This window comes from Euprymna scolopes, chromosome 35 (assembly GCF_053919585.1).
Source record: "Euprymna scolopes isolate OS-2025 chromosome 35, ASM5391958v1, whole genome shotgun sequence".
Taxonomy (NCBI): domain Eukaryota; kingdom Metazoa; phylum Mollusca; class Cephalopoda; order Sepiida; family Sepiolidae; genus Euprymna; species Euprymna scolopes.
In genome coordinates this window covers 20672675-20685436 of record NC_136516.1, presented here as the reverse complement: position 1 = coordinate 20685436, position 12762 = coordinate 20672675, and the positions used below count along the sequence as shown (strand labels likewise).

Sequence of the window (12762 nt, the reverse complement as noted above, 5' to 3'; positions counted from 1 at the left end):
CATTGGGCGGGGGGGAGTTCTGGAGAAACTCCAAAATTCATTTAAAAATTTTAATCAAGAATTATTGAATCTTTTACTTGAATTTTTCTTTTTGCAGATAACGGAATCTCAAAGAGCAATAGTCTTGACCTTGAAAGGTTTGCAATATTATCAAACTTATGACCGATTCTTCTTGGGGTACGTCATTTTGTTAAACACATTACATAATTTTGTTATGTATTTTACATAATGTTACTATGCATGTTACATCATTTTGTTGTGCACAATACACAAGTTTGTTATGCACATTACATAATTTTTATGCGTAGCATACAAAATTGTAATGCATATTACGTAATTTAGTTAGGCATATTACATGATTTTGTATGCATATTACATAAGTTTGTTATGCATATTACAAAATTTTCTTAGCTTATTATATACATTTGTAATGCATACTACATTAATTTGTAACATAGAAAAGAATTTTTGGTATGCATATTACATTATTTTTATGCATCTATATACTAAGACCGTAGTACGCTTAACGTACATACGTACGTATGTCACGGTTTGCTAATTATAAATTATTTGATTGGGAGATCCTATTTATTAATAGGATAGATGGTGATAACTTACTTTGAACATTAAATTAGTATATAGATGCGCTAATTTAATGTTCGTTGTATGTTATCACCTTCTATCCTTTTTAATAAATAGGATCTCCCGATCACCAAAGCTGCAATGTAAAAAAAAAAAATGTTGCTTTTGGGCTGTATGTGAAACTAAAATATACTTTCTTGGTCTTCTAGCTAGGATCAAAGGGTAGAATATGTTCTGAATAAAGATGATATAATTATATCGTGGGGTTATCACACCGGGCATCCATACAATGGAAATATATCACAGACACCTATAAAGATATTGGAGATAAACTGTGATAATCTGATATATTCTGACACTACATTAACCAGATTACTTATATAAATATTTTTACAGTTTCAACAAAAGCGCTACAATAATATCACGGGGGCTCCATTCACACTGAACATTCACAGAATGTCGAGCAGCAATATATTACATTTGAAAGATGCCGTTGTGGAAATTCCACAGGTCTCGCTAGTATTACATACTTTGTTATGCATGTTATATAAGTTTGTATTTTTTTTTTTTTTTTTTTTTTTTTTACACAGTGATCACCACTTATCAAGGCCCGGAAGCCACTCAGAGATAAGGGTTATTGCAAGTACATTATGTTAGTGTGGAGATTTGATGAAGTGTTTACTTAAGGGGGCGGTTCATTAGGAATTTGTTAACGTTGGACTTGAAGACGTCCAAGTTGTAGTCCGGTGGGAAGCAGGCAGATGGAACAGAGTTCCACAGGCGTGCAGTTCTAAGAAAGAAGCTTTGTTCATGGAATCCACGTTTTGATTTAGGCACAGATATAGAGTGGGAGAAATTTTTCACAGTGGATTCAGCTAGACGGGTGTTTTTCGTGAAAGATTGGCGAGGAGGGACCAGAGATTGGAATTAAGATGAGCACCTGCCATGGAAATAACGATAAAACAAGGATATGCTCGCAACATCTCTTCTGTGGGAGAGAGGTTGCAGGGTAGAGAAAAGGGCACCCCCCACTAAGCCACGAAGTCTATTTTGTACTCTGTCAAGGCAGGATAGGCTGTTTTTAGCAGCTCCTGCCCAGATGTGGCAACAGTATTCCATCCTTGGACGTACTTGGCTTTGTTTTCACCTGAAATGAGTTTTGCATGTTACATATTTTTGTTATGTATGTTACATAATTTTTATACATATATGAATTTGTAATGCATATTACAGAATTATGTTACATAATATGAATTCATTCTTCAAACTAGATATATAGTGCACATTTATAAAAAGGTAGGTGCTTGTTTATATTGGTAACTTTTTTTTTAAACTAACTCATTTCAGGTGAAAACATTATTACATACTTACCTGTCATGTAGAAATTAGTATAAATTTAAAAAAATTACAAAAAATAATCCAGTAAATGTGCTGGAAGTATTTTTAACAAAAAATTATTCACATTTACATTCTGTTTACAAACGGTGCACTCTTAATTCAAGTCAAGGGAGATAAGTCAGTTTGTCATACTGAATTGGTTGCACATAAAACATGATAAAACACAGTAATAAAATTCAGTAAATTCTATTTTTATTTGTAATTATGTTTCTACTTGATCATTTTTCGTAATTTTTGGAATTTGTACTAATTTTGTCATGACAATTAATCATAATAATGCTTTCACATGAAATGCAGTGTGTATGTATATATATATATATATATATATATATATATATATATATATATATATATATATATATATATATTCAAATATATTAACAGAAGTTTAACCCAGTTTTCATCCAACCAGGATTATAAGGTATTTGTTAATAATCTTGATAAAACCTGCATTATAAATGCCTGCTCATTTATCTTAATATATATTGAGCACTTTTAAAATTTATTTTAGATACTTCATATCTCTGTAGTTCTCTAATTTAATTTTTTTCTGATGGTCTTTTTAATAAAAATCGCTCCAGACAAGGCATGAAGACACTCGATGTAAAGAGCTAAAAAAATACTGATTCAAGGCCAAAACCTTGCTACCGATAAGTGTTAGATGGAATAGGTTTTTATCTAGAAAACAGCAATTTTTCCCTCTTTGTCAGAAACATCACTCCTGGAATGTGAGGACTAAAGAACAAAATAAGGAAAGCAAGAGTTATGTGGGTTGTTTAATGTTCAGTTAAAAATGATTTTTACAATAAGAAAAATGTGAAGACGATAGATAAGCCACCGTGGAATTTCCACGAGATACTGCTAATATTTTATTGATGGATTATCTTTTTCTTTTTTTTTAGTGCAAGTGTTGTATTTAGTTTCATTGGTTGGATTGGATTTGTATCATCGTTATTGCTTCAAGAATATTCCGGACTTGTAAGTACGAAATCCAAAATGGAGATGGTTTCACTTTTGTGGTGGCAGAAAAATTCCGTTATTAAAACCTGTTTTGCTTTCCTCGGTGGCGTCACAATCGTGTTACTTTTCGGTAAGTAAATATCTATTACTAGTTGAAAATACTTGGCGTTGTCTGGGAGTTTGTTATTTTCATTATTTTTGTTTCGCATTTCATTTTCTTGCAAAATTGACCTGACAATATCATAATATTTAACTTTAATTCTTAAAATCCTATTTCTTTTAAAAAATATTTAATAAATAACCCGGTACTTGTACAGTTTAATCAAGACATTAAAAAATGAAAATATCGAAAAAAAGGTTATATTGTACGTATCCGTTTTGAACTGAAGATCTCCGAAAAAAAAATTTCACTTTATTTGATCGAGTAGTTTTTTTTTTTTTTTTTTTTTTTACGGCGGAAAAACATGTTTTTATGAGAGCGCGTTGAAGGAAGACATCTTGTTTTTTTTTTTTAATTTTTGTTTGGAGTTTATAAATGCTATGGGGAGATAACTCAGTATAAAGCGCCGACACTCCCTCCCCATCTTTAATAACTAGCTTTTCTTCCTAAAAATCGAACCTTTTGCTCGGTATCATAACAAATTGTTTTTCGCTGTAAAACAAAAACTATTTGATGAAATTAAGTGAAATTTTTTTTTCGTAGAACTTCATTCCATAACAGATATGTACAATATAACCTTTTTTCGATATTTTCATTTTTTAATGTCTTGGTTAAACTGTACAAGTACCAATAACCCTTTACCCCCAGAATTTTTTAATACAATAAATAAATTTTTTAATCATGACACTCATAAGTGATGGGAGTTAGAGTGCAACAAACGCACGAACATAAACAAACCCTCATTTACGTGTTGACCCATGCATAGACCTGTACTTTGAAAACCAGTTGAGCTGACAAGCCATAAAAATAAAAAATATTTCCTATGCAGGTGTTTTTTTGAAAAGCGATCTGAAAGTACAATTTGGCGGTAAAGCGTTAACTGAAAATGTTTAAAAACTAAACTTTAATTTCACCATCTGTGGCATACTTGAGGAGGATGTAAGTTTAATAAAGGATGCGATGATATTGAAGACACCTATGTAATTAAAATGAACATAAGAAATAGTTTTAAAAAAATGGCCAAACTCAGTTCACATGTGGTGTTTTAGTTTTAAAGAAAAAGAAAATTAAAATTTTGAAGAAGTTACTTATGTGCAATAATTTTTATAAATTCAAATCTGTTATAAACATCTTGGTTTATGGTGAGTTTATTTACCTGCCTCCTACCACAACAAAATTGAACACAAGATCAGTCTATGAGGAAATCCAGTTCCTCTAAAAAGGAGTAACTTCGGGCCAAGATCAAAGTGTATCATCTGTTGTTCATATGCTTACTTCAATTTCTTGTGTCTAACTCTGTCCTATGGGGCAGCATTGTAAATAGGAACTCTGGATGTCCTAAATTTGTCATGAGTGGTCTGTCACCATTTACGAATGAGGACACCTCAAGCAATCAGCAATAAACTAACCCCTCTCCCAAAAGAAAGATGAATGCTTGGGAAGATGGCTTCATGAACCCAGCCTGAAAACTTGAAACCTTTTAGATGGTAATTTAAATTAATTTGATAGTAATCAATGATTTAAAGGTGATCCGAGATTAATTTAATAATAAATTTAATTAATATAATGATCCAGAATTTATTAGTAATCTAAAATTATCCAAAATTATCTGAATGATAATCCAGAATTAATTTCATGGTAATTTGCAATTTTTAGCAAACTTCTTGTTTTCTCATCTTTTTTTTTTAGGGCAGAAGGTAAAAATCTTACATTTAATGGTTAAATATCTGTTAATGTTGTAAAGCAAAAAAACTTAAAAAAAAACATTCTGATAAAAGTTTTTTTTGAAATAGTAATTCTTCTTTTTCTTTAACAGTGACGTCGTCGCCCCTGATGTACTACATCTATTGCTTATTAACGTTATCGCTGTGGATGCACATCGCCCTAAAGTAAGTGCTTTTTGAAATCTCAAGAAAGGGAAGTATATCTCTTATCTAAACTGTTGATAATCATGTTTTTCTGCAATCCTTCTTCCACTTTTCCAACTCTACCTCCTCCTCATCCATCTTTGTATCCTCTTCCTCTTTCTCTTCCTCCTCCTACCAAGATGTGACAAAAATATGCACGTGTATTAAAGAGAGAAAGATCTCTGTTCAGTCTTGAGACAAAATTGCATGCCTCCTGTAAGGGTGTCAATGCAGGAAGCCTATTATGAAGCAAGGGTTGCACAATCCACTACCACAATTCTCCTAAACTGGCATTGCTTGAATTCAGTGACAAGTAGAAGTCCAAGATGACTAGAAACAATGCCAGAATAAGCAGAAAGCTGTTTCACATACAGTACTAGGTATTCCTAAATATTAACTCACTTAGCACAGACTACACTCAATGATTCTTAACTTTGGTTATCTAACAAGAATCGGTGTATCGACATGATTATGGTATATAAACCTGTATGTATTAGAATGATCAATCGGAACCAGGAAACACAAAAATTAGAAATTTTGAGGATATCAGAATCAGAAAAATTTTATCTAATTTCTGATTCCAAAAACAATTATTTAAATTTTTTTTTTTGTTTAAAACTTAAATTAGCTAATTTGCAAGAAACTTAAATTAATGAGATTTAAGTGAAGGAACTAGTAAAAAGATTAAAGAATTAACTAGTCTCTATGGATGTCGGTTTCAATTCAGTCTTCCAAAGGTGTAAATATGTTTCTTGCTTATAGATAAAATGGTAGTATTTTCAAAATGGTAAAGATATATTGACAATGTAAAATTTTTTAAATATAATGGTTAATTTGTATGAAAATAATGCGTTTTGATACAATGTTCATTTTGTTTGTTCTGTACCAGATGAAATTATTCATTTTTTTTTTTGAAAAAGTGTAGTTTTCTACTCAACTTCAGAATAATTGCTTTACATATCTTTATTTATTTATTCATTCATTTATTTATTTATTTAATTGTAAAGACAGTGGCCTAGAAAGAAAATGGCTGCCAAGTTCTTAGAACGCATCCACCGAGTCCTGTAAATGATGTTTACGACAATGTTTTCATGCAGACTGAAGAAATTACAATATTCCAATATATTATGAACTTACCTGACAATTTCAAAACAGTTCAATGGATTGCCTAATCCTTGGAGGTGTGAAATTTCTACTTTACCATGTGCATTGAACCGTTATTCGCAGTTAATTGATGGTTGGAAATGGTCAAAAGATAAATTTAGCATTCACATGCAATATGAACTGGAACAAATACATTGAGGACATTGCAAAGGCTGCTGCAAAGAAGGTGGATTCCCGGATTTGACATGTATCAAATATTCAAACACTTATTTTCACATAAATACTTTGAATTCTGCAATGATTTTTTTTGTGGTAAGATTCTCCTTGATATTTTATGCGTATTGTGACAAAAATCTCAAAATTTCAACTTTGGCACTTATGTCGTTCTTCCACCAAATGCATCATATACAGGGTGGAACGATAAAAGTGTTGCCCTAAAGAAAACAACACTACAACTTTATTTTAAAACTTTTATTGAAAAAAATCAATTCAGGTAACTTGATTATGTAGTAGAGCTGACATCTATTCAATGTAGCCGCCTTCAGTCTCAATCACCACCTCGATATTGGTCTAGAATTATAAGCATGCCTTTTTCATGTGCTGGTGGGAGTTCAGCGAATACTTGCTGGATGGCATCGATCAGACTGGCTTTGGTGTTGTGGGAAGTCATGTTGGTGATGTTCTCGACATCTGATCAAATGAAGTAGTCTAACGGGTTCAGGTCAAGGGAGGCAGGGAGCAAAGTCATAGCACTCCTTCTGAAGCCAAACCTGGATCTCTTTGGACTTGTGGGCCGGCCCTGAGTCTTGCTGCCACACCCAGGGTCTGCTAGTGGCCACCTGATTCAGGGGTGATTCTAGGGGTTCACAACACTTTTCAGCACATCCAGGTACACTTTGGTGTTAACTTTCAAGTTGACTTTGAAGATGTGAGATGGCATGATGTGGTCCTCACATAAAACCACACCAAAGGCCATAACCATAGACAGAAACTTTGTTTTCATCACCCCGAGCACATTCATGTTATTCGTGGCAATCCAGCAATGCATTTTGAGAGTGCTGGCAATGGTCCTTTTGTCATAACTTGCATTGGTAGAGAGCATGAGTTGCTATATCCGATCTCGCTTGTTGAACATCGTGTCACTTCCAAATATGATAGAAGACCGCTATCGCTCGTAGGATTTGTACACAACTGGGCAACTAGTAGATGGTCTGCAACAAAAAAAAGAAAACTGGTTTTTGTCAAATGGAAATGGAATCATGTCGTCTTTTCTATAGCAACAATTTTATTGTTCCACCTTGTATTTTGTTCATTATTTTTTGTTTTTTTTATATATTTCTTTCTTTCCTATCTTTATGCAGAAAAGATATTTTTCTGACTTCCATACGATTTGCCTCTTCTTCTGGTCAATTCGCTCCAATTCTTCTAAGAATTCTGGCTATCATCGTAGGATTAGAAATCTTGGTAAGTAACATTTTACTTTTTACTTTCAGTATCTTTGTTAGACACGTACCAACTAGTTTTTGTACGTAGAGATAACTAGCAGAAGAACCCAACGTTGCCCGTGAATTGAATGAGGATCAACGCTTCCACACTTCCAATACTTTTATTGTCATTGAAATTAAAAATTCATATAAATTCCATATATATCATAAACGTTTTGGATTCTTTGTCAAATCATCAAGGTCCTGGATATGACCTTAAACTATATCTGATGGTGAGGCCCCAGCTTGCAGGCTTTAATTGCCATTGTTTCCATTGCTGACCCGGAGTAGTAGTACCTGTTAGGGTCCCAACTATGGATTAAATAGAAACCGACTTGAAAAAAAATATATATTCTATAAAAAATTTTTTCTTCAAAATCACTGGAGTCGGCATTAAATAACCTGAAAAGAGTTGATATGCCGTAAAACAAAAACAACCAATCCAATCATCAAAAAAAAAAAAAAACTAATGAACACAAAAGCTGTAGAAAAAGGAAAGAATATTAAAAGGTACGTGTGAAGTCAGTTAGAATCCAAGAGAACATTAACAATTTCAATTCCATCAGGCCAGAATTAGTGTCACAAGATAAAATTTTATTACATTAAGAATTTTAAAATATTATTACTATATTATGTTTCATAGGCAATATTATTAATTGTTGATGAAGATAGCTTCAAGTATTTAAAATTATTTTTAATTGATTTCGAAATGTATTATATATTATATATTGCATATGAATTACAAAATATCTGATATTTCCCCAAAACTTTTGGCCTTGATAGAGGGGAGACTAGAACTTGTTGCTATGGTTTCAAATGATAGCAGTAAGGGGAGACTTAATTCCAAATATTTCTCATATGTTATATTCCCCTCTATTGGAAATAGGGTATAATTATGAATATCTCCAGTATCAAATAATCCTTATGCACTATGAAGTTTACTTTAGGTATTTAAACTAAAGAGGGGAGATATAACATATGAGAAATATTTGGAATCAAGTCTCCCCTTGCTGTTATTTCAGATAATTTGAAACCATAGCAGCAAGATTTTGTCTCCCCTGCATCAAGGCCAGAGGTTTTGGGAAAATATCAGATATTTTAAGCTATGAAAGTTACTTAGCGTTTCATTTTCATAGACCAAGATGGATGTGTTTTATTCTACCCTACATGTGATCACTTTCCGCAACAAGTTAGGATGTTCGGTGTATCTTAAATAGTATGGAACCAAAGGATTTTCATTAACTTCCCTTACTCTATGATATTTAAATGCTTAAAATCTTTTAATTGTGATTTTCCATGCCTTACTGGTTTTAGCAAATAAGGTGTAAACGATTATAATTATTTGCTAATATTTTTCTTCTCTGAAGAGATGGTAGACATCGAAATCCTATAAGATAAGGAGATAATATTTCAAATGTATTGTCTTACATAGAATAATAAAACAATAAAAAATCTTTTGATTTGAAATTCAACCATTTCACGTCATGAATTTTAAATTTATTGAATTACTATAATTTGATTTATTTGCTCTCTCTTGTATATTGAGCAATTTTTATTTAGATGGCATTGTCCTTACAGAATATTACTGCCAATAATATTTTGTAAAACCTATAATCAAGGTTTCCATACCAGTTGATTTGTTTGATAATTTTATTTTGAAGTGTATATATATATATATATATATATATATATATATATATATATATATATACACACACCAGTAGGCCACCTGGCATTGCCTGGTCGTAAAATAAACTTAAATATGATATTTTGATTAATGCAGATTTTGTATTTATTATTATATTATATTGGATCCAATATATAGTAATGATTTACAAAGTTTAAAAATGACTCAAGCGACACCACCGAAAATCGAAATCAAAACGTTTAGCTTATGATTTAATTTTCTCTTTGATGTTAATGCCTGAGCTATGAAGACATGTTTGCTGCAAGGCTAAGAATTAAAACATGAACCAATAACTATTACGTTATGCACACATATTCATAATGCCGTCATTCGACCTTCATCTGGCTAATTCCAGTTTTTAATTTTCACACTTTTGCACCGACCCCCCCCCCTCGCTGAAACCCAAATATAAAGTTTCGCATGGGTTCGAATTCTCTATATATTAAGCTTCATGTCTGTAGACCAAAAACTGACAGAGGAGTTTGGTAGGCAAAATTTTTTAAACAGATATATATACGTATACATAAATATATATATAGTAAGAGGTTTATGTTTACTATAATCTTTTTACACAAATATTACGCATGTATAAATCATGTAGAATATCTGCATGAATACAATTACACGTAATAATAAACTAAAGATGATCATCCCATAAGAAAACCGAAAAATAATGGGGAATTCATTAAAATGTTTAAAAGAATATGCAAATTAGCTAGATCTTTTGCAGATGAATGCAATTCCATGAGCCATATATAATAAAATTGTATTTTCTTTTTAAATAAGTAGAAAAAAGGGTTTTTATTATGAATATCAATATACAAAAAAAACAAACTTGTAGGACTATATATATATATATATATATATATATATATATATATATATACACTAGCATGGGTGCCCGGCGTTGCCCGGGTGTTTGGAGGTGTATACTGAGCAAAAAAAAAAAAAAAAACGGTCAATTTTTTTAAACTTTGACCCCTATTATAACCCCTTAAAATTTATTGTTTTGGGCTCAAATCAAGTTCTTAAGTTAGATCCATGTCCAAGGAAACTATATTTAAACTTTCAAGTGTTTAGACCCAAAATTGTCGGAGGAGTTTAGTAGAGTTCTCAAAGGTCAAATCGTTGAACTTTGGCCCCTTAACAGCCAAATTTCTGGCTGAAAACCGATCACAAAGATTTTCCCAAATCTCAGTACCCTGTATATCAAATATCGAGTCTGTAGACTAAAAATTGACAGTTATTGCATAGGGAAATGTACACAGACAGAGACACAGACACATTCACTTTTATAAATATATAGATATAAGAAAATATGACAATGCAAAATTACAACTGTATATTATAGAATATTAATTTATTAGAAGTTGTTTATAAAATAAATATGCGAATTAAGATGTAATAATTTTTGTGTATTTGCAGATTACTATATATACGGTATTCAAAAAATTTTATGTTGTATCATAAAATTAAATAAGAATAACTCACTTTGATGTTAGTATAATTTAGATAGTTGGAAAAATCGTTTGCATTTATTCATTTAGATAAATCGTTCAATAAATTTAATGTATTACAGAAAGGAAAATGTCTATATTAAAATTTAATTTCTTAATTTAAAACATTTTTTTTTATTTTTCTTATTTTGTTTATATCAGAAAGGAAAATGTCTATATTGAAATTTAATTTGTTAATTTTTAATTTTTTTTTTGTATTTTTTATATTTCATATAATATATTTTATAATTTTTTTAATATATTTTTTTAATATTTTTTATTTCTATTTTTTAATTATTAATTTTTTTTTTTGCCAGATTTATGGATTTTTCTTGCGACAGATGATTTCTCTGGGACTTTTATTGATGGCATTTTGGGCGCCCATCTGTTTCTGTTGGAAATCCCACAAGGTCAGTCGCAAACAGTTAAATCAAATCTGAATTCAATTGGATTCACTCTGTACACTTATGCACTAATTTACTTTTAGGGGAAAAGGTATTTACCTCCAATCTCTGTTTGAAATTTAATCTTCAATTGTTTTTATGATTTTTATTTATAATGGCACGTAAAATGGATCAAGTGAACATGATTGGGTATTGATAACCATTCTAATTAAAGTTTTAGTTGAGGTAAACAGTTACCATGACTTGATGTTCGAAAGCTAGATAAAATATCACTCCAATTCACAAAATAAAGAGTACATAATATTTGGATGGCAAGCTTCTGTTTAATCAGACAATAGTATTTTGCATCTGGTCTAATGCACTGCAGCATCTGCTGTGGCTTTACAATTACCTAATTACCAGGATCTTCCTTTCGGTGTTTCAGACAAAGTCCAATGGAAAGGCAAACCAACGCGGAAAGAGTAAGCGCAGCTGCAGGAGTTGCTGAAAAGGTGTTGTAGTGCATCACTGTATGCCTATCGAGACTCCAAACCAGACTTTTTGTCTGGGTTTACTCCATTAGTCTTTGCCTTTCCCAAGGCATCCAGTAGATGCTAATTAACAGAAAGATTCACAAGTGCAACAAGATACTCCTGAAGAAGGTCAGAGGTTATATTGGCCAAAACATTGTGAAAATTAACATGTAAGATGCGATTACTAGTCGGAATAATCCAAATAATGCAAACTATCAATTCCTCATCTCAAAAATTCGGAGTCAAAAAGATTTCTGAGTTTATTAAGGCACACCTCAATTTGCTAAGAATTTTCAAACCAATTTTTTATTTTCTATTTGACAGTTTAAAAGTACTTTAATTCACCTGGAATCGCTTAACTGACAGAACTGAAAATTTTTGTCCAATATTCTAAAACCAATTTAAAAATTACTCAACTGAAGTTATGGATTTGGACAAGTTAGAATCATCGTAAAATGACCTGCAAAGACCCGAGCGTAACAGATAGGTGCTTATTCAGATTGGCACTTATGGCGACAATTAAAATTAAATAAAATACAGAAATGTCTGTATGATGTACGTCCCAGTCACGGGACAAAGATGAAAAGTTCCAAAAATCATGTAATTTGATAAAGTATTCTTTTTTTTTTAATTCGAGAAAATCAAATTTTACTGTTTCGATGAGAGTGACAAAGATGAATTATTAGACAAAGGTAGATAACCCTAATGCATGGAGAAACTCAAAATAATCACCGATTACCTCCCCTTATTATATTCTCTACAGAAACATGGCCTTGTCTGTCACTTATTAGTAAAAAACGGCATATTAGTTTTTATAAATAAAAAAAAAACTACTTGATCGATTTTTTATACAATCTTCATTCCGTGACACGTAGGTACACGATAAAAGTTTTTTTTAAATTTTTGTTTATCACTATAATTGCCATTTGAATAAGATAAAAGTGCTAAATTATAATCAGTTCAAAATGATAATCTGGATGAAGAATGAATATAATTATGAATTACTAAAGATTTCTATCTGGTATTGGCTGACAGAACAAGAACCATCTACTCTCGTGAATTAAAATT

The 12762-nt window shown here is 31.3% G+C and overlaps 1 protein-coding gene across 2 annotated transcripts in view; it reads left to right on the top strand.

Annotated features, from left to right (window-relative positions):
* Positions 1–12762, top strand: part of LOC145259727 (GPI ethanolamine phosphate transferase 1-like) — a 123480-nt gene that overhangs the window by 71508 nt on the left and 39210 nt on the right. For both annotated transcript variants that reach the window (XM_080117421.1, XM_080117420.1), the window contains exons 15-19: positions 98–177; positions 2883–3070; positions 4917–4989; positions 7473–7575; positions 11096–11188. In XM_080117421.1, the coding sequence (XP_079973547.1) occupies positions 98–177; positions 2883–3070; positions 4917–4989; positions 7473–7575; positions 11096–11188 (537 nt within the window). The remainder of the gene's footprint in view (positions 1–97; positions 178–2882; positions 3071–4916; positions 4990–7472; positions 7576–11095; positions 11189–12762) is intronic.